This window comes from Harmonia axyridis, chromosome 1 (genome assembly GCF_914767665.1).
Source record: "Harmonia axyridis chromosome 1, icHarAxyr1.1, whole genome shotgun sequence".
Lineage (NCBI taxonomy): Eukaryota > Metazoa > Arthropoda > Insecta > Coleoptera > Coccinellidae > Harmonia > Harmonia axyridis.
The window spans coordinates 78,940,259-78,964,367 of record NC_059501.1 but is presented as its reverse complement, the minus strand read 5'-3'; the positions used below and the strand labels follow the sequence as shown (position 1 = coordinate 78,964,367).

General features: G+C 33.8%; 1 protein-coding gene and 2 non-coding genes across 3 annotated transcripts in view; 2 read left to right on the top strand and 1 right to left on the bottom strand.

The window, feature by feature from the left end:
* Positions 1-2,742: 2,742 nt before the first annotated feature.
* Trnar-ccu lies at positions 2,743-2,815 on the bottom strand. The gene has a single exon. It is a non-coding gene; the product is annotated as a tRNA-Arg (tRNA).
* Positions 2,816-15,868: 13,053 nt separating this feature from the next.
* The window catches only part of LOC123678500, a 34,475-nt gene continuing 26,234 nt past the window's right edge, over positions 15,869-24,109 (top strand). Inside the window, exons 1-2 of the mRNA XM_045615550.1 lie at positions 15,869-16,182; positions 24,014-24,062. Of these exons, the coding sequence (XP_045471506.1) occupies positions 16,166-16,182; positions 24,014-24,062 (66 nt within the window). The 5' untranslated portion in view covers positions 15,869-16,165. The remainder of the gene's footprint in view (positions 16,183-24,013; positions 24,063-24,109) is intronic.
* Trnat-ugu lies at positions 17,081-17,152 on the top strand. Its single transcript has one exon. It is a non-coding gene; the product is annotated as a tRNA-Thr (tRNA).

Sequence of the window (24,109 nt, the reverse complement as noted above, 5' to 3'; positions counted from 1 at the left end):
TGACATGTTATGGACGCTTCTTTTTATAATGATCCGAGGAATCTGCCATTTTCGTTTGTACCTCCAATTTACATTCTGTATGTAGTCAATTCCAAAAATTCCCGAGATACAAGCTTGAGAAATTTGTCATAAAATTATGAAGCATTTGTCAATGCCCGAGAGATATTCGGCGGGAAATTTTTTGAAAAAAAAATTATGAAATTTAACTGAACATTACATTTGTAGCTGTTCTCTACCTACTAGAGTATTAAAGCATTTATACTTTGAACATGTTTCGAATTATCGTGTCTATACAAGGTGGTACCTAATTGAATGTCAATATTTATGGGGGTGATTTTTGGGCCCATTTAAAGAAAAAAACTTCATATGAATATACGTCCTAAACGTCTTGCCTTTTGAGATACAGGGTGGTAAAGTTTTCAAAAATAAAAAAAATGAAATCTGTATCCAATTATGAGCAGATTTGATCTCTTGAATTTTTTTAGTCCGACGCACGGGTTTCATCTAAAAAAATGAAATTTAAGTATGTCTCTGCATGGTGATATTGTCATATTATTATATATGTATTAACGATATTGTTGTGATCATGCAGAGAAACGGTTATTATTTTTTTAAGCGAAAACCGTGCATCGGATTGAAAAAAGTCAGGTGATCAACTTTGGTGAGAAATGATTGGGAATTCCAAAAATAATTTTTATTTCAGTAAAAATTTTTGGCGTACCATCAAAAATGCCTCTTGATTCATAGTACATGTACGACAAATTTCATTAAAATATCTGAGAGTTATATTGTAGATATTAATAATAAATGATTTATTTTTGAAAACTTTACCACCCAGTATCTCAAAAGGTATGACGTTTAGGACATATGTTCTTATGAAGTTTTTTTCTTAAAATGGACTCAAAATTACCTCCATGAGTATTGACATTCAATTAGGAAACACCATGTATTTGTGGCTGCATATTGTATTTCAGGGAAAATTGTTGAAATTATTTTGAATCTACTCATTGATAAAGAAATTGAAAAAAGTTATCAAAATTGAATGAGCCATACCAAAGTAACTAGTTAAAGTAAAATCGGTCGAATCGAATCACCCTGTATATTCTCAAATGAGGACCCCAACAATAAACCAAACAATGTTTCGAAACTATCTTGACTAGTGTAAACTTCTCCGGAATCGCACCCTGTAGAAATTAATAAAGAACCATAGAGTAAAATTTACATTATTTTTCTTCAGTACTCATCTAAAAGGTGTTTTTTTAGAGCTATAGAACTTTAAATTGCAATAAAACAACGATGGATTATTCGATCGACATGAATTTTATTTTTCCGCAAGATAATCTTGTGGCATTACATTTTAAACATGATTTCTGGCATATGACCGCCACGGCTGGCTCGGATGTAGTCCAATCTGGACGTCGAATTTTCGATGACTTTTTCCAACATTTGTGGCCATATATCGGCAATAACACGGCGTTGTCTTCCAAATGGTCAAGGGTTTGTGGCTTATCCGCATAGACCAATGACTTTACATAGCCCCACAGAAAGTAGTTAGCGGTGTTAAATCACAAAATCTTGGAGGCCAATTCACAAAACTTGTCTTTCAATAATTCGATTGTCGGACGAGCTGTGTGACATGTTGCGCCGTCTTGTTGGAATCACAGCTCCTGGACATCATGGTTGTTCAATTCAGAAATGAAAAAGTTAGTAATCATGGCTCTATACCGATCACCATTGACTGTAACGTTCTGGCCATCATCGTTTTTGAAGAAGTACGGACCAATGATTCCACCAGCCCATAAAGCGCACCAAACAGTCAGTTTTTCTGGATGTAACGGTGTTTCGACCTACACTTGAGGATTAGCTTCACTCCAAATGCGACAGCTTTGTTTGTTGACGTAGCCATTCAACCAGAAGTGCGCTTTATCGCTAAACAAAATAAAATGGACGTAGTGCGCGATACGTATTCTGTACAGAAGCATTATTTTCGAAATAAAATTGCACTATTTGCAAGCGTTCTTCAGGCGTGAGTCTATTCATGATGAATTGCCAATCCAAACTGAGAATAAATCACTTGACAGCTGTTAAATCGGTCGCCATCTTGAACAGTAATGCCAACTTAAAGTTATATACCTCGAAAAAAAGACACCCGTTACAATATATTCTTAATTTCGCAAGTACGGGCCCTAAAACGAAATCCAGCGACTGGCCTATATCCTCTATCTGAGCTCGCCCATCTAAATTATTCAGTTCCCATATCCGTTAATGATAATTGCAAAACAGCAAATCAAGGCTGACTCTCTTATACTAATCAGTTTCATTGACATGATGTGGAACTCACGATTTCCTAAGAATCGGACAGCCAAACCTGCAATTATTGCTTATCAATTGGAGGAATTCATTCATATCCGTTGGAAAATTCAGCTTGTCCACCAATTCAGCCATTCTCGCAAGATTGGCCATCACTTCATTCTTTCAATTAACAGCGGTATATTTCATGACTGTCCGACTTTTCATATCTGGCGTATCTTGATAGAAACGAACGCAAGCGTATATTTTCCGACTAGAAATGCAGATTTCGGATTTGATTGAAATTCAAATAGTGGAGTCCTGACAGCGAATGATCGCCAGAATTGTTCTGAATGCTTTATGAAGAATTACCGTTTAAGAAAGAACAAAGAGCTTAAGAGCTGAAATAGGAATAAATAAAAATAGAGCATGAGTTGAACGGAAAAAAATTCGTACCCCTGGTGGGACTCGAACCCACAGTCCCCGGCTTAGGAGGCCGATGCCTTATCCATTAGGCCACAGGGGCTTGTGTCCTATATACAGTGTCTAAGAGATTATATACTACAATTGTGTCCTATAAAGAGTGTTTAGGTGGATATAAGTACAACTTATGATATTCTATCAAAAATATTGGGGCCTACGATCTATTATTTATTCAGAATTTAATTATTATCTTGACTTTTTTTAATTTCTGGGATTTTGTGGTGATATTGAACTGTAAAACGCATACCTACTCAACATTGATGGTTTTTTCGATATTTTCAATTCAGCACTTGATTATCCAAAAAGCCTGCAACTTATCAACTATTCAAATTAATGCAGAGAACGAAAAGAATTTTTTTTCCGGATATCCAATAGCTACTTCTTGTAGAGAATTCATTCAATATTTCAAAACATCCCTTAAATTTTCTGTGCGATCATTGATGGTTAAAGACAAAAAGGTCCTTTTAATTCAGAGTTCGATATTTCAGCGAAAAGTGCTCGCATCGAAATTTTGGTTAATTTGGAAAAAAAAATAAGGAAATAGTAGTCTGTTTCCGGTATAACCGGAAGTTGTAGAGATCTGAAAATATTTTAGGAAGAAAGATCATTGTCTCAAACCCAAATTTTCAGCTCAAAATTATGATAAGTTTCCATAAACGTCTAATAAGCCATCCCTGTGAATCACCCTATATATTCTAAGCTTAGGAACCTCTAAAATAGAACTTGCAAGATTCGGATATTTAGTTAGGTTAGATTAGGTTAGTTCGCACATTCAGCTACCCTTATCAAAGCATCTTCATGTCCGAACTGAAGGAAATATGCAACAGAGAATGTCTAATTCGATAATTAACCATATCGTTATCGTTATTTTGCTACAGTTACCCGTTTCATTATTTATATTGAATGGATTCCTGAGTATCCGAGAGCCGTTATCCGTTAATAATGAGATTTTCATGGATAATCCGTTGGTGACAGATGCCTAGCTAAGTTGCACTGATGCATGTAATGGCAGATATGAATATTCACTCTCAATACAGATGCAGATAGGAAGAGGTATCGTTCTTCATTGCTAACTAGATGATAGTGTCACTTTATTTCAGTTAGGGTGAATGTGGGATTGTTGGCCACCTTTTTGAAATGGAAGGCTATTCGAAGCTCACTGAAAGCACTTTGAAAACTATAAGAAAAAAAATCTTTAAGGACTCCTGATCTCTCTTTTCGAAATAATGTGTAATCATAGATTCGTTCTCGAGTTACAGGGCGTTTCTGTATCTACCGGCTGAAATCCAAGGTTTGGCAACTTTTGCTTCCCTAGTGTCATCGGTTGTTTCACGTCGTTTGGCGCGCTTCAAGTTTGTTTTCTGAATTTCTGATATATTTAGGTTTTTATTTCAATATATTTTGAGTTAATATAAAACGTTGATTCACTATGAGACATAAGAAGTGCGTTCTTTGTGAAGAAACTCTCGAATTGAGTGAAGTATTGTATCACTGATATGTTTTCATTTCCGCGCGCTTCATGTCAAATTTGATAGTTCATGTTGGGGACAAAATATGCTTACTGAAAATGACATAATAATAATAATAATAATAATAGCAATTTATTTCAAACAGCCACATTTACAACAACTGTACAGTGGGTTGAAAAACGTCATAAAAAACTTAACTAAATAAGCACCTAAAAATTAACAATTGAAGTTTAAATATTCCTCTAAATTATAGGGTTCAATACCAACAAGAAAATTAAATATCTGTCTCTTAAAAACTTTCAAACAATCTATAATTCTCATCTGCACAGGCAGCTTATTGAAAAATTTCAAACTTGCATAATATGGCCCTTTTTCATATCTACTTAACCTATGTATAGGCAGTGAATACAAATTGACATTACGGGGCTTTCAGTGACATTCCAGGGGTTGCAATTGTATAATTGTAACATTTGTGTTACATTTCAGACCTAATGTTACGGTGTTACGTACAATTCTGGAATAACCTGTTTGGGGTGATGTTACGAAAAGTAACCATTTACGATTGTGGTTTGTTACAATTTATGAAAGGGAATAACAACGCTGGATGCTTTGGAAATCGAATATTAGGTGGGTCCGAAAGAAAATATTAGCCGGTATGAGCTATATTTTTCTGTTCTGAGTGGAAATATTCATTACCGAGGGAATTTGGATATCGAAATCGATAACTCCGATTGAGTTTGAATGAATTGAATATCTAGAATTATTTTCTATTTCCCGATAATTTTTGGGTCGGCCCGGCCGACCCTGCCGACCCTGACGAGCCGTCACTGACTCAGTGGATCTGTGATCAGAAATGTTAGAATCGATAGCTTTTGAAGAATATTCTTTGAAAGATGTGAAGAAGTTATCCAAACATGACTTTTTTCCATTGTAATGAGTTCTAGTGTATTCCTTGATTGCCAGTTCTGTATCGAACGATTCCAGCAAAGATTCGAAAGATTTTACTCCCACATCATTTTTATTGAGGCTATCAATATTGAAATCACCTCCGACAATGAAGTGAATTTCATTTTCACTCAAAATTTCTAACAATTCATGAATTTTCGCCAAAAAAACATCCAACTTAGTCTCTGGTTTTCTGTACACAGCCACAATCACCAACTTATGACTTCCCAACTTGAATTCTGCTGCAGCGCACTCAAAAATTTTATATACACTAATTTTATTTATGTCAGTTCTGATTTTCACAATTAGATTTTTATCACAGTATAAGGCAACCCCTCCATATGCTCCCAAATGAAAAAGTGATCGGTTCGGAGCTCAAAAAAACGACATTGTCACAGGGTGTTCTAGGTGGTGAGTGCTCATTGTCCAATGGCACAAACCAAGCGGATCTAATGATCTAGTTGACCACCTGATATCGACCTCTATTAAAACATGAGCACCGAAATTTCCACATTTCACAGGTACTCCCCAAGTTCAAGATGAATATAATATCCGTTCCTTCTAAGTTCTTGCAGAGTTACCAATGTTACCATTGAAAGTCCACCGTAACGAACTAGGCGAGATAGGCGCTTCGTCTTGTTTATTTAGTTATTTATTTGCCTATTGCGTTACCCATTGTGGATTGTGAGATCTGCAGAAGTGGCAGTAATACTTCCTCTTTTGCACCATCATCAACCTTAACATACTTCCTTTATCGCTGGACAAATCTTGCAATTTAAAGTTTTCGTTTTGCTTTGGTGGGCGGGTACGGACTTGGCTTATGCTCGATGGTGATGGCATTGATGGAATCGAGAGTTCTTCTTGTTTGCGTTTTAAGGATTTCTTTCCATCATCTTGGAGTTTGTCGAATTGCGTTTGACAGTGGCGTGTCTCTAGATTGTGAAAACGTGCGAATATATATTCGCACTATATAGTTCAATTAACTAAAATTAAAATTAAATTACACAACTATTCTATTCTATTCTAGTTGTTATTTATATTATTTATATTCCAAAGAATATTGACGATACATATTTTTATACGTAAATGATACAAACCTAGCTACAAAAGATCACAATATGAATAACTTATTCACTAGATCCCAGGATATTTATAAGCCATAGCAACCAGTTGGCTCAATTCGAACAAATTATGCCTCAATAACGAACAAACCAAAACTGTAACTTTTACATCTTCCACAAATTTTTTAAGGCATTCTATTTGACACTAAATAAATTATTGTTCCCATCTCAAATAAAAATAACAAATGATCTTCAATTATCACACAGCCCTTCAAACCTGTTGTCATTATTTAACTCTCGCATGGTCTGAGGCCTACAAATATAGGGTAATTCAAGTTATATACAAGAAATACTCGTAACCCAAAAAGAAGCTGTTAGAGCAATAGATGGTAGTACTGTTAGAACTTCTTGTAAGCCAATTTTTATTGAATATGGTCTCCGGGTGTGAGTTCTGAACCCACTAAAATTCATTGAAAAATTCAAATTATTCATCCTAGTGACTTTTGTATTGTATTTCGGCAGTTGGTGTGACTGTTACGAAAATTGACAGATTACGGAATTTGAACACAACAAACTTCTTATAGCATGAAGGGGCTGGAGTGCCTGAAAATAGAACAATTCCTACAAATAAGACCACTATACAGGGTGTCCGGGAAAATGTGGGAAAAGTTCCCATCATTTTTTTTCTAGCAGCCCTCCCTACGGAGATACGGCCTCCTAAATGACGCCACAGAAAATCCATTTTAGTGGAATAAATTTCAAACAACTTAATATAATTTAAAAAAAATTTGATATGGTGAACAGAAGTAAGGACCTTTTAAAATACTGCCCTTTAATTTAAATTAGCACTTTTAGTTTACCAGGGGCAGACTAGGTTGTACATTTCAATGCTTACATTCTCAACACCGTATATGATAAGGTGTAGAAATATTTTTGTACATGACTTAATTATGATGTAATTCTAATAAATATATCTATCCGCCATAAAAATGCATAGCGACACTGGAGTAGATAGGGGGGCTTTGGGATCTATTTTCAAGGATACTAATAAATTTAATTTAATAATTTGCAGACAATGAAAATTTTTTAGGGGAACTGTGCTTTTTAGGCTTCCATGGTAAACACGCCACTGGTGTTTGAATTGTAAGCGAAATGTGGATGTAATGAGAATCGTTTGGTCTTCTCCCATCTATAGATCTATTGATCGACATATCTATGGTCTGTAATTTCTGTATGTCCTCTGCGTGACAAAGAGACTCAATCATTTAATGATTGCATTTTAATTAAAATGTTGTTCATCTGCATATACCAAATGTACTTATGTACGTTGTGGGTTATCTATAAAACTGTTTAAACCAATTCTGAAAATTTCTTCAGTTCAGATAGTTCATTTGCCTATATTCAGATATAAAGAAATTAACTATCTGAACTGAACTGGAGGAATTTTCTGAATTGGTTTAATAAGTTTTGAAGAAGAACAGAAAAGTGTGTAGCCAAATATTAGGTGTACAACTTTGCTCTTGCTGTTTTGCAATAGATGGCTGTTGGCTGTAGCGGTAAGTGGTGGTCGAAATAAATAGATAGTAGATGTCATACAATAAGGTTAGGTGTTTGTAAACATAACGTCATCAAAATATTAGTTGATTTGTGTCTGCATCATAAAGTTATTCTCGATTAAACATGTCAGCTTACGAGCCAAATTCTCATTCGCGAGAGGTTTTAATTTTCAGCTTCAATATGGAGAAATCTGCGGTTGAGACTCATCGATTGCTCTCAAATACCTATGATGCTTCCGCTATTAGTGAAAGTGCTTTCAACGCTTAAGAACGATGATTTTGATATCTAAGACCAGCAAGGCGGTGGAAGAGAGAAGGTTTTCGAAGATGCAGAATTGGAGGCATTACTTGATCAAGACTCGTGTTAAATGCTACAAGAATTGGCAGGATCATTGGGAGTGACGAAATAAGACATTTCAAAACGACTGAAAGTCATGAGAATGATTCAGAAACAAGAAAATTGGGTACCGAACGAGTTGAAGCCAAGAGATGTTGAACGGCGTTTGTTTGCTTGTGAACAGCTAGTTGCAAGGCAAATATGGAAGGGATTTCTGCATATTATTGTAACTGAAGACGAAAAATGGGTTCATTACGATAATCCCAAGCGCAGAAAATCATGGGGATATCCTGGCCATGCTTTCACGTGAAGGACAAACAGCTGCAATACAACGAGATACATGATAAAGTGATTTTATAGTATGACAATGCTCGCCCCCATGTTGCGAAAGTGTCAAGACATACTTGGAAACGCTGAAATGGGAAGTTCTACCCCATCCGCCGTATTCTCTAGACGCTGCTCCCTCAGATTATTACTTGTTTTGATCAATGGCACACGGCCTGCCTGAAATATCGGAGAAAGAAGTGGCCAGCGATGGACAATACTTTGAATCATGAATGTATAATCAGTTTTTTACAATAAAGCCTAGAATTTCGGAAACAAATAGCTGGAGCAAAGTTGTACGCTTTTGTAACTAGGAAAAATTTTAAATTCTTCGCATCTTTCGAGTTGGGAAAACCTTGACCTCCAATTTATGGGTAACTTGTTGACCTATATTTATTATTTTTATACAATGACTCGATTGTATGAAAACTCTATATTGTTTTGTTTTCTCAGTCAATATACAATGCTCCAATTGGCTTGTCCCACACATCATTGTTATAACTTAAGGGATTATTAAATTATTGTTATTATCCATTACAAATATATCAATAAATCATTTAATTAAGAACTCATTTTTTTCATCGATGTACCTCGTTGTGAAGGTTAGGTTGGGTTAGGTTAATAAAAATGTTATGTAAGGTTAATAAAAATAAAACCCGTTATATTTTACCAAACAATCATTTAACGTTGAGAAGGTCAGAATAGAAATTCATCTAATTTTTGGCCAATCCACTGGAAAATATGAGACGTAAACACTCTCCTACTAATTCCCCTGATCATTTGCGAGCAATAAAATGCAGGTAATTTGTCTGCATCTTCAATTTTTTGCTCGTCTTTTATATTCGTGTCAAATCTTGGTCTACTTACATCCAACTTTTATTTTCCGAGACGAATTTAAAGAGGAGAAAATAGAAATAACTTTTTAGTATCGCTCATAGGTGAAAAACAAAACGAGATCATTTTTTCTATGAGCGATTATCGTTTAGGTTAAAGGAGGAAATAAAGTAACAGTTACACAATTAAGGAATTATCGTAGCGAGAAATACGAATCATTGTGGTATAATGGAATAATAGGCGGCGTAGATTATTTTTTGTATGCACTGAACGCAGATTTTATGGCTAGATGTAGGAATGAAGCTTTGAGGAATTCCAATAATACAATGTCAAGCCGATTATCGGTGATAATTACATGATCGAAAGAGTCAGAAAAGGGGTTTTAATAAAACTTAAAAAAAAACTAATGACGCCAAGTCAGAAGATTTGCATGTGCGAATACTGAGGTTGAATTATTAATGGGTGAAATCCGACTAGGGGGTTCGTAAGTATGGCCGTTCGAAATTTTGTTTATTTCTTAATTTCATATCTGTAATTGAATTTGGATGTGAAATGAGAATTTCAGGCCTAGTGCAGAATTTTATGTTAAACGTATAGGTAACCAGAATTTCGAAAAATAATTACCCAATATCTCCGTGACCACAAAACCGACGCAATATATTTTTGTGTATAATAGTTATTTATGCAACAAGTGCAAAAAGTGAATGTTTACAATTGTTGCACGAGATGCATACAACATTTTTTCTACGTTCATGCAAAAAGCAAAAAATTGAGGTGCGGCACTAGGTGTAGGAAAATGAAAAGCGCAACTTGAATACTTTATTATTAATATCGATTTGCATTCAAACAGGAACTAATACGCTACGAACAATTTAACTCAAACTTTATTTTTACCCTCAATGTTGAAAGTGAATGAACAATTGGTGACAGCACGTTGAAGTAGAATGACAGATGAGTGCAATAAAAACTTTATTGCACTAGTGCAATGAAGAACTTCTTTTTTCACTAAATATAGTTCAATGAAGTTTTGCTTTTTGCATGAACGTAGAAAAATTAAATAATAATTTCCATGTTCCATGAAAAATTTCAATGTGTCCATCAGAACCATAGAAAATTCGAGAATATTGGAAGAGAAATAGGTACCCGATATTTACAGATCCTATCGGGTTGAGAATTCACATGTACTTATATACAGGGTGTCCTGAAAGAAAACCACCACACGTTCACCATGAATTCAGAATAAAAAATAACCATATTTGTGTTAATTAACTTCAGGCAAAAAGGTTTTCGTTTTGGATTTACAGGATGGTAAAGTTCATTTGAAAAACCAAAAAGAGCCACCGAATAATTTCTAGGGACCAAGTAGCAGCCTAATGAAAAAATTGTGACTGGTTAATTTTTCTGAATTTTTCGTATTTTGTAGAATATGACCTGAAAAAGATAGTATATGGCTCCAACTTAATCCTATGACTAGTTTTCGAAATAAAGGTTGTCGAAATTGAAAAATGGCATTTCTTCAAAGTGAAATTTCTCGTTGGAAAACATCTTTAATGAAACTTTTTTAATAAATTTTTTTTCATGAAGAGAGTTGTTCTATCATACCCCAAAGTTATTGAACTATAAGCTGGACCACCTCTATAGAATACCTAACCATTAAAACCTTGGTCCTAAATTTCTTGAAGATGTCATTGAGAAAAAAACGGACATTAATGAATTGACCCATATTGAACAGTTGAGTTCTCAATGGTTATTAATAAGTCAATACTTACCTCCGTTCTTCTAGAATTCAATTTTAAAATCATATTCAAATAAAAATATTCATTCCGATGTTATTAAGGTTTTCCAAAGACCTTCCAGTTCATGAAAAATTGGAATACGAGTATCTCAAAAACAGTTCTAAGTGAGCATATAAAACTTCCAACAAACTTGAGTTGATTTATTCCATGCAATCCGCAACCAGCCTACTACTCAAACAAAAAATAAAAATTAAGTTCAAATTTGCGTAGCTAGAATCAATATTTTTGTAGAGTGTGATACATTGTTGAATTCGAACCTATATGGCGTCCATAAGAAAAAAATTGACTATCGCGTCCGTGAAACAATGGCAAACACAAAATCTGAAGACACCATTAAAGTATATTGGATTATGACTACAAACCAAATTTCGTAAAGTTATCTCCAAAAACAAATGAGTTACAGAAAAAAAAACCTGGATTTTTAGTTTTTTCGAAGTATCTCGGGAACCATTGGAGATATTTTCGATCTGTTTACACCAACACACTCATCCCTAAATAACGCAACTTTTTCGTGATTTGAGCCACCCTGTATTTTTAAAGGTTTTCGATATGCCTGTAGTGTTTCTCTGAATAGTCCTAGAGTATAGAGCAACTCAACATCTCCCGACAGCAAGTCAGTATTTTTATCGATTTTAGCGAACAAAAACAGGGACTAAAAAACTAAAAGGGGACTTCCTCTCACGTACAAATTCTATCGCTTCCCACGACGTTTCCATCAGACCGTAAGATTTGTATTTAATTTATCGAACGAAGTGAAGTCTGCAACAATCATCGATGTTTTGCTCGAATCTTTGGTCCTTCGATCGACGATTTGTGTCTCATCGATTCCACCTTGAACCGAGCGATGTCCATCTGCATAAGTTGTCAAGTGTGAAGATCTATACGCGTCACTGGCTGAAGTGTAATAGATCGTTAAATGATGTCTCAATTCCAGGGGCAAAAACCGAAAAATGAATTCTTCATCGGTTGTGACCATTTCGAACGATTCGATGATTTCAGCTTTATTAGCATTCGTCCATAACCGAGAAAAACACTTACTAGGCATAGGGAGATCTTGAGCTCGCGCTCGTTCATTTATGCGCCATTGGACATAACAAAACTATATGTAACTAGGTATAGTAATAGTATGTGCTAGTAAGCCAGCAGATCTACCGTTTGGAAAGATCTTGCTTGCCAACAGATGTACGTCAGTCAAAGATCTATGTAGCTCATAGATCTATGTACTATCATAGTATAAGGAAAGGATAGTAAGCCAGTGTAGTGCTTTTTTCGATTTTGTTGATGTTGAGCGCCAACTAGTTGTACTCACTTTTTACTCGAATTTTACTGTCAAAAATTGGTCCATAAAGTGGAGCCCTCTGAAAAAATCGGTGTTATTTTGAAGAACTAAAATATTTGAAATAGAATGGTCAGAAGATTTCTATATTTTGATATTTTTTCTGCTCTGTAATAAGCATTTATGCCAGTGGCCTGTATTTGTGATAACTTAATAATAACATAAAAATTGTTGGCAATATCATGCGACCCCTTTTCAACCACGCCACTGAATTAATTATCGTATTATTTCTGCGCCATCTATAGCTCCTGATTCAGCGCTATCTATTATCGAGTTACTTCTCCGAATCCAAATCCAACTACAGTAGCGACCCCTGGTGACTATTTCCTTGCCGTCAAACAGCGGTTGGCTTACTATCCTTTCCTTATACTATGGTACTATCTATATAGTATAAACACAACGTGAAAAGTCTTGGCTCCCCCATCAACTTTCAAGTTGTTGAATGTAACATGACAATTTTTTGTGTGTGGAATCTTCACTTTCTTATCACTTAAATGAAAACAATGAACCAACAAAAAATTTTTCGGGAGAATAGCTATACAGGTGTATTCGAAGTTAATCAGTTTTCAGCGAATAACGAGAGTTGTAATATCGAGAATATTCCGTGGACAATGCCAGGATATCCAATTTCTCAGTTTGACCGGCCAAAAATAGTAGACCTACATCAAGAAGCTTTGTAGAACCACCAGATTGCGCAACGTTTTGATATGCCACAGACTTCAGTAGGGCACATAGTGTTCTTTTCCTGGAAACCGACAAAGTTGTTGAATAAAAATATTATATTATATATATTTCAATTCAGTAATGGTTAACGTATTTCTTAAATAATTATTTTGGTTGTTTCTATTATCCGATTGTTACGGTCTGAGAAGAACCGTTTGCCAAACTAGGTATTTTTTGGGATTTATATTGAGGGTATCCGGGTTTGAACCCTAGTCATCTTGATTGAATCTGTTCACTCTAGACATTGTGCTAAGCGGCGTTCAATAAGCCCATAGTAACACCGATTTTATGTTTGAAAAGGAAATTCAAATCAAAGGAAAAGTTCAAGGACAGATCCTTCAAGGAGATGCGCTTCTCTTTGAGAGATGTGTCCTCAAACTTTTTCACAGATTGGATCGCTAGAATTATGTTAGTTTGTTAGTTATTAATAAATCCTATATTCTGAGTGAAAAATTATTGAATTCTTGTAAGAGTTTATTCATAAATAGCAAATGTTCGTTAACTACCAGTTGAAAATTTGTTGTCACTGAATTTATGTTATTTGAGGGGATAACGTAAGTTCATATAAATTATTTATCACTGAAATATATTAAATATTATCAAATACCTTGTAAACAAATATTTTATTCTCTATTAATAAACTTTTTTGAATGCATAATTTAACTATTAATGAATATATCAAAAATAAATCTGCTGTAATAGTTGTGAATAAATAACCACCAAATAAGTGCTTTAATCATAAAAAAATATGGATTTCTCTCTGTGTACTGTATAATTTCTGCATGAAAATATTCCCTTCAATATTCAGTATTTATGTTTCCAATCAGTAGTATCGGTACCATGATGTAGATTATGTTGAACCACTGTACCTTTAGAGTGGCTCATCAAATCAATGAAATAATTATTATAGGTACTCCAATCCAATCCAAAGTGAATTGATTTTATTAATTCATCGAAATTAACCGTTTTCATTATCTTATAGAAAACGAATGATGCAGAATAACTTTCATCTATTCAACCTAATCGAATATTTCCAACGGTAATTCTGTTGATTTATTTTGAATAATGAAGTCCAGGAGATCAAAGAGACATTTTTACTATCATGAAATTCATAACGTTCAATTATATTTTCAATAATAACTCTTCCTGAGATTATAAGAAAATGTGTAGAAGCAACCAATCGAAAATATGGATTATTTTCTGTAAGGCTCGAATTAACGCCGAAAATATTCTTTGTTGTTTTATTGATTATAATATTGGTCATTTCATCACATTGAATGAATTAATACAGGGTGATTCACTGGGATTGCCTATTAGACTTTATGGAAAACTTATCATAATTTTGATCTGAAAATTTTAATATTGGGGTTTGAGACAATGATCTTTCTCCCTAAAACATTTTCAGATTCTTATAAAAAAAATGGTGGCGATGAGGACTCACATTTTTTGGGATTTTTCGGCAGAAAAAGCTTTTTTCCAAAAAACCTTTTTTTTTAGATTCTGCAAATACGTATTATAAAACTGTTTACGGTTTGGACCAAAAGTGTACAGGGTGTTTATCAGAAGATCATGAACTTGGACAACTTAAATTCATCAAAACTCAAGATTTTCAAATTAGAACCTATATTTTTAATTATTTCAGTCAATTCCACGTACAAAAATAGTGGGGGTTATTCAAGCAAAACCTATACCTAAAATGAATACTTTAAGAGTTATCGAGGAAGACCCTTAAATGAGGAAAAATCACAATTCCTAACTGTGTGGAGTAGACTGTGGACTGTGACTTCCGGAAAACATAGAAAGAAATTAAAATTCGATGTTTGGATAATTAAATTTTACTTTTCATGAATTATAATTTAATTTTCATTGGTATTGTTGAGATATCCATAAACCAATACAATTTTCAATTACGAATAATTCATTACAATTCATGAAATGTAAAATTTAATTATCCAAACATCGAATTTTAGTTTCTTTCTGTGGGACTACTCCACACAGTGAGGATTTTCCTCATTTAAGGTTCTTCCTCGATAACTCTTAAATCATTCATTTTAGGTACGTAGAATCAACTGAAATAATAAAAAAATATAGAATCTAATTTGAAAATTTTGAGTTTTGATGAATTTGAGTTATCCAAGTTCATGATCTTCTGATAAACACCCTGTACATTTTTTGTACAAACCACAAACAGTCTTAAAATACTACGTATTTTCAGAATCAAAAAAGAAAACATTCTTTTCGAAAAAATCTTTTTCTGCCGAAAAATTAAGAAAAAAGTGGGTCCTCATCGACACCATTCTTTTCATAAGAATCCCATTAACTCATGAACCGTTCAGTTTTCACCCAAGGTATGGCATATTTCCGAAATTGTCATCAAAAAAACTATCTAATGATGCAATAATACTGGGTGTGCCATTTAAAATAAGGAAGTAGTAGTATGTTTCCGGTATAACCGGAAGTTATAGATGTCTGAAAATATTTTAGGGAAAAAAATCATTGTTTCACACCCCAATATGCCAATTTTCAGCTCAAAATTATGATTAGTTTTCCATAGAGGTCTAATAGGCCATCCCGGTGAATCAACCTGTATGTCTTTTACCAATGAATCAAAGAATATAAAATCAATACCAATAAATCACGATAAAATCCCTCCAAAATTAATTCGTACCATACTGAAAAATCTGGGAGGGGATAATCACGGTGGTACCCCATTCAAGTACCATTCCTTCTGTGCTTTACCTCTCCGAAACCATAAGATTCTTGGCCGCGCAAGAAGAATAACTTCAATGACTGCAGACCATCGAAGTGTCGAGCGTAAAGAGTATTAGTGTTATCGTTTTTCCCGAAGATTCAGTTTTATTTTTGACTTTGTCGCTCTTTTTCTTATGTTTGACGTGTTGAACTTTACACCAGTGCATTTTTCGAGTAAAAAAGTGGAATAATCGATACTCGTCCGAATTTTTTTTTTTGCGATAAAAACTTGTGTTTATTTCTTGTGGTCCTATAGTAGACATGGATTTCATAATACGGTAAGTTATGAATTATTGAGGCGTAGGTACTTACTTTTACTTTCATGAAATTCATTCAATATACGTGAAGTGTGAAGATTGGTTTGATAAAATATATTGAGGCATATTAGCGCAGAGAAAAACTACTGTAATGTGGAGATCGCACCTTGGATATTTGTGTGTTTGGAAATTATCTTTGAAGTTTCTTGTGAATATTTCCCGGAAATTTGGTGGAAACGAGCTTTTTCTAACATTTTTCGCATCATATTGAATTGGTAATTTTATCTGTGGGTGTAAGGATTGAAAAGCTTCTTAGTAAGAATAACACAAAAATATCAAGAATCCCAAAGAATACTAGAGTTCGTTATCGAAAATACGACTAATACCAATAATTGAATATTTTTGCGCACTTGTTATATTGGTCTTCTGTGGTACTACCATCCATATAAACACGATAACTTCAGATAGAAAAATTCAATGGTTTCAGAGTATCTTACAACAGAAAAAACCAACTGAAATTTTGTTTATCGAAAAATACTGATGCGATCAAATTTAACAAAGGTTGGTTCATAATCTTGTCAGGATTATTATACTATTTCAGATGAGAAGATCTCCTGATTATCTATCCAATTGAATCGCAGGGTAAACAATTGAGGGATTGAAATTGATTAAGGATAATATCAACGCTCTCAAGGGTTTTAATATCTATACATATAGATATCTACTTAATCAAATTCCTATTTGGTGATTTTATCTGAAGTCAGAACAATTTGACGCTATGGAGTTAATATGTTCTATAATTTTTAAAATTTAATTCTCATTATTGTTAATGAATCATTTACTAAAATAAATTTCAGCAATGATATATTATTTTATACTTCTACGTTTAGGTATGCGACAATTTCGTTTTACTCGCGTCGCCTCTTTAGCTCAGTGGCAGAGCACTGGTCTTGTAAACCAGGGGTCGTGAGTTCAATCCTCACAGGAGGCAGTGAATGATTAAACTTTTTGGGCTTTTCGAAACAACGTCCGTAATATTTAAATTTTTGACAGAAATTAGTACTAATTACTCAATTACGAATGAATCGTACTTACTCAAATAAATAGTTTGATCTGATGAGTATTTATACAGGGCTTCCTCCCAAAGTAATCGTGTTTTCAGTTTCTTCCGTTATTTGTAAAAAGTACTCGATAAAGTGCCATCAATTTTTTTTTTATTTATTTATTACAAACGGTTTACTGGTGTAGTTCCGGAAATCTTATCGAATTTGAACCTACCTATGCAATACTTTTGACCCCAAAGTCCTACAGTTATACAGGGTGAGTCTTTGACTTGTATATATGTATATTCGAACCGAAGATTCCTAAGGTTGAAAGAAAGATATTTTTCTTTTACTATTTTTTCCGATTCGACTTATTTTTCTCACTTAGTATAGCGTGCATTCTGGGTTTGACCGGACGTTGATGGAGTTTTATGTTCGGAAAAGATTTATCACACCAATAAAAAGAAAAACTATATTTCAAAAATCATTTCCTTCGATTCCATTCCATTTGCAAAAGATAACTAAAAATTACATTATTTTATGGATTTTCAACAGCCTGTATCTTTCCAACCGTGCCAAATCGAAAAAAATTGTAAAGGAAAAAATGTTTCCTTTGACCTCAGGAATCTTCAGTTGAAATATATGTACAAGTCAAAGACTCACCCTGTGTATAAGGTTTTTCAAAAAAAGTTCCATTTGAATAGCTTTCAAGCTCTTATCTTTTGACATTTGGCAAGTACAATCTACGCAATTACTAAAAATGGAGAACAATTTGCAGTCGAAGTTGCAAAGAAGCAAAAAGTAAAGCTGTGTAAATTGTAGTAGTTAGTAGTGTTGACAAAAACCCAGTCGATTCCTCGTCGACCATTAAGCATTCCACAAACGACGTTGCACCGTATTTTGCATGAAAACTTAGATCTTTAAGTATATTTTCAACAAGACCACACAAGCATCAACATTTTGCACAATTTTGCAAGAAATTGTCATGTTAGAGGCAATCAAAATTGGCCACTGAGATGTTCTAATTTGATACCTTTAGACTTTTATCACATAGAACCACGTGAAAGATGACATTTATCCCAATGCTTAGTGATTAAGGCCCAGTTTCACCAAACAGCACTTGATCCCAGATTGATTAAACTCCGCTTGTTACTAAAGCAGGCTTAACAGTGTTTTCTGTTTCACCATGCATCAACCCGTCCGAAGATGATCGCGATTAACCAAATCGCGATTAAATAGTGAAACCATTTGGCAACGTTGTGAACAAAAAGTTATATAGTGTTCTGTATCGTATTAGCCGTGATGACCACCATTGCCGCTAGGTGTCAGGTGTCATTCATTCATAACTCATAACATTTCAAATCATTTGACATCTTGTAAACAAAAAACAAAGTTAATTTTTGCCGAAAATGTCGAGTGATGTGCTTCGAAATGTCGGAAACTTGCAGAAGTTAAAAAGAAATTATCCCATTTCACAAAACCACACATTCTGGAAAAAAAACTATATAAGTAATTTTATTAACTTATTTATTTTTATTAACAAGTTCAACTGCTTATTAAATAATATTTCAATCAAACATATCAATAAATTATTCTTTGCAATAAATTTCATAAAACACAAAAACAAAGTTTACGTGTATTTTAAATGGGAAATATTGAGCCTATACATATAGTCATATTTTGATAAAATTGACCCAAAAATTAGAAATTTCCGGAAAAATAATTACATAGACAAGAGTTCCATACTGATAAATAATTATTAATCTCAACTTGAAAGGTTATAATCCTCCAAAAATGGCCGATTAGTGCTAAATCGCGATTGGTCGATTAAATGGCGCTTTGGAGTGTGGTGAAACGCTACATTACATTAATCGTGATCTAAGGCCTCACTTAAGAGCCAAGTCAAGATTAAAGCATTTGGTGAAACTGGGCCTAAAAGATTAACTCTTATCAATCGATTTAAGACCTTAAAGATGAAATGTATATGAAGTTATCGAGGAAAATTTCATAAAAATGAAATGTTTATGCAACCATACTCGTGGCGACCATTTGGCTGATATCGTTTTGGATCGTTAATGGTATATCTTCCTCTTTATAATGAAATAAACATCTATTGAATTCTTTTAAAATACACACATCGTCAAAGTCTTGACTCCCCTATGAACTCTCAACTTGTTGAATCATGAACATTTTTTGTGCATGGAATCTTCACTATCTTATCATATAAATGAAAACAATGAACCATCAAAATATAATTCTTGTTCAGGAGAATACAGGTGTATTCGAAATAAATGAGTTTTCAGCGAATAATAACGAGAGTAATAATATTGAGAATATTCCGTGGAAAATGCCGGGACATCCAATTTCTCAGTTTGACCGGGCAAGAATTGAAGAGTAGCCTTACATTAAGAAGCTTTGTAGAACCATCAGATTGTGCAACGATTTAATATGCCACGGACTCAGTAAAGCGCATAGTAGCCTTTTTTTTGTAGCCCTGATGAAGAATCAATAAAGTTTCGAAACTTTGGCAAATTTAATGAAGGTTTTTTCTTCTTTTTTACTGTTTCACTGGTCCTCAAGCTGTGATTACCTATTTTGTTGATTGATTACAAGGACGAGATTTGAATACCATCATAATTACGTACTTACCTTTGAGATCCCTTCAATAAACCAAACAATTCTATATTACCGATTGCGTGAAAATTTGGCGGGTCAACGTACCGCAAAATCAAACCCACGCAACCGTCATTTTTCTACCAGAATTATAAAATAATCGTTTTACTATGACATCTCATTCTTGTACATCCGAGAGACCTGCACGTATGGTGTTAAATTAACGGAACATCTTCATGGTGTCTGGTGCAAGAAGACCTCTTGTTGACGGTTAAGATTAGAGGAAAAACGGCTCGCTCTAAACGTACTTTAATTGTTTTTGCATTAACTGAAATCTAACTGACTTGAAGGTCAACATTTCGTATTTCACCGAGTGAACTGGAGATGATCATATTATGATCATTGAGCGTTACTTTCTTCAGAGGAAAAACGGGGAATATTTCCGCCATTGCTCGTTGAAGCTGTTCCTAGTAGGGCTGGGACTTTTTCGCCTTTTTGTATTCGAATATTCATCCATAAATTTATTCGATTATTCGAATAATTCATTCAAATAAATATTCATGCTTGATTATTCATGAGTAGTCATGAATATTCAACTATTCGTTGATTATTCACTGATTATTCAATGATTATTCAGTGATTATTCAATGATTATTCAGTGATTATTCAATGATTATTCAGTGATTATTCAATGATTATTCAGTGATTATTCAATGATTATTCAGTGATTATTCAATGAATACTCAGTCAATATTCAGTGATTGAACTCATGTTTTAATGAACCAATAAAATCCGAACGTTTTGATGAGTGAATATACCCTTTGCGACGTGTTATAATCGTTTTGGTGTTTTGCCTCTCGCCATATACGCTCTATTAGTGTGACGTCACACACCGCCATTTTTGGTTCTCCTGTCAGTTTTCGGAATCCAAACAAATAAATTGTCAATCAAAAAAAATCTCTGTATTTACCAAACGACAAACGAGACCGTACGGTCTCGTTTTTATAATCAAATTGTCGTTTGGTAAATACAGAGATTTTTTTATCACATGACAACGTACAAAATACAAAATAGATCCTTAAATAGACGCAGTAAAACCTTCGCTGGGACAATACAATCTACATAGACTCTTTACAGGTCTAGAGGTACAAAAAGAATGATCGAGCAGATTCTGAGAACATTAAATTCTTCAAGAATACACTTCGTGATCAATTATACGGAATTTTCAAAAAACTTTGTTTTCTGATTCAGTTTTGTTAAGGAAGGATGTTACTACAGTCGATGTGTGTACATTTTAAGACCATAGATCTAAAAGAATATAAAGATTCGTCGGTTCGCAATTCAGAATACATAAATACATGAAATAGAGCAATGTCTTGAAATAGCAATGCATACAGAAAAGGAAGGCAAGGTTGCATTTTCGAATGTAGAATCTTATTAATGAATAATTAATTAATTAATTATTTTCATTAATTTAATTAATATTATTAATATTAATTAATATATGTTAGAATCTTATATTCCATTTTTATATTTTTTTATTGATGAAATCCAAATTTTATTAATTTTTCTTTGGCTGAATACCTTTTTCTACTACTATTAAATGAAAAATTTCAATTCAATTGGATCTATCAATTTCAATATTATGTAATTTCCAGTAATTTCAATATTAATAGAACGATTTGTCCGTAGTGAATCACAAAACTTTGTTTTAATAATTCCTGAATAGTGAGTCAAATTATCATTCAAACTTTCATTCGTAACTTCATAAATATCCAACTACTCAATGAATAGAAAACTATTCACTGATTATTCATGAATAGAAAAGTAGTCATTGATTATTCAACTATTCAGTGAATACTCGACTATTCACTGATTATTCATGAATAGAAAAGTAGTCATTGATTATTCAACTATTCAGTGAATACTCGACTATTCACTGATTATTCATGAATAGAAAAGTAGTCATTGATTATTCAACTATTCAGTGAATACTCGACTATTCACTGATTATTCATGAATAGAAAAGTAGTCATTGATTATTCAACTATTCAGTGAATACTCGACTATTCACTGATTATTCATGAATAGAAAAGTAGTCATTGATTATTCAACTATTCAGTGAATATTCATGTTTATTCGAATAATGCAAAATGCAATTATTCGAATAATTATTCAATGATTATTCGAATATTCAAATCATTCATTCATGATTCCCGGCCCTAGTTCCTAGATATGATCAGGACCGCCGCAAGACATTTTAGCGCCCCGGCGAAAAAAATTTGCCGCTCTGATCTGCCCAATTTATCCGGCTCGATGCAGATCGAATTTTGATGAACTATTTTAGGTTTGAGTTTGTGTGACCAAAAATGTGAAAACTATGACGAATTTGGTAGAGGTCTGATCAGTTCTCTCTTCCATAACATACTCTTTAATAGTTTTTTGAGTTATATAATCACAGTACCTTCAAAGCATAAAAAAACTATTATTTTATGATATAAACTTTACGAAAGAACTGATATCGATATGATATGCTCAAATGGACAATCAAAAAAAAAATGCATTTCAATGATACCCCTATGGACCATCGAGTGGACCACACTGCTTTATGCGATTTATTAGAAAGTAATTAAGAAGTGATAGATGCAGCCAATGAGTGTAACCAGAATCGCTCCCGAAGTGGAACGGGGAATATTCAGCCAATAAGAAAAACCGAACATTTTTGTTTCCAAGACGATTTGCCAAATACCGGGGTTTATTTGGGAGTATGGTTAGCGATAATTTCATTCTTTCCGAAGAAATTTCTGAAAATTTGGACAACCCTTGTAATGGGTGTTTTTTTTTGGAGGTATATAACTTTAAGTTGGCATTACTGTTCAAGATGGCGACCGATTTAATAGCTGTCAAGTGATTTATTCTCAGTTTGGTTTGGCAATTCATCATGAATAGACTCACACCTGAACAACGCTTGCAAATAGTGCAATTTTATTTCGAAAATAATGGTTCTGTGCGGAATACGTATCGCGCACTACGTCCATTTTATTTTGTTTAGCGATGAAGCGCAATTCTGGTTGAATGGCTACGTCAACGAACAAAACTGCCGTATTTGGAGTGAAGCTAATCCTCAAGTGTATGTCGAAACACTGTTACATCCAGAAAAACTGACTGTTTGGTGCGCTTTATGGGCTGGTGAAATCATTGGTCCGTACTTCTTCAAAAACAATGATGGCCAGAACGTTACAGTCAATGGTGATCGGTATAGAGCCATGATTACTAACTTTTTCATTCCTGAATTGAACAACCATGATGTCCAGGAGCTGTGGTTCCAACAAAACGGTGCAAAATGTCACACAGCTCATGCCACAATAGATTTATTGAAAGACACGTTTGGTGACCGCCTAATTTCACGTTATGGACCTGTGAATTGGCCTCCAAGATCTTGTGATTTAACACCGCTAGACTACTTTCTGTGGGGCTGTGTAAAGTCATTGGTCTATGCGGATAAGCCACAAATCCTTGACCATTTGGAAGACAACATTCGCCGTGTTATTGCCGATATACGGCCACAAATGTTGGAAAAAATCATCGAAAATTGGACGTCCAGATTGGACTACATCCGAGCCAACCGTGGCGGTCATATGCCAGAAATCATATTCAAAATGTAATGCCACAAGATTATCTTGCGGATAAATAAAATTCATATCAATCGAATAATCCATCGTTGTTTTATTGCAATTTAAAGTTCTATAGCTCTAAAAAAAACACCCTTTATAATTGAAATATTCTGGCTTCCTCCAAGTGACTTTAAATATACTTAATATATACTATTAACTGACCCCCTCGTTCGTGTATAATTTTATCATCGGCAAAATATCAAAAACTGAATCATGAGAATTTCAGAGGGCATTGAGAATATTTTTTACATTTTTGTAAAACAAAAATAATTGTAGATTTTCAGAGAATTCCCATATTTCTAAGATTTATCGATTATCAGCCTTACCTTGTCCCTGTACCAATGTAACCCTGTAGTTCATCTCAAGGCAAAATCTCAGTTTTATCTACAAGGCCACATCAATGATTTAAGATTAAATCAGTGATAGATAAAATTGAAATTGTTTCTTTGTGTTGGATTTTTGAGCACTCTTTCTTTATTTTATTAACAATGAATTTGTTATCAATTTGTTATGTTTTTTCAGATGGCAGTCTGCTTTTATGGTTGGGATTTTATTAGCTACTGTTCCTGATGTGAGTATATCATTTTTATCGATTTGAAATTCATTAACCACTAACAA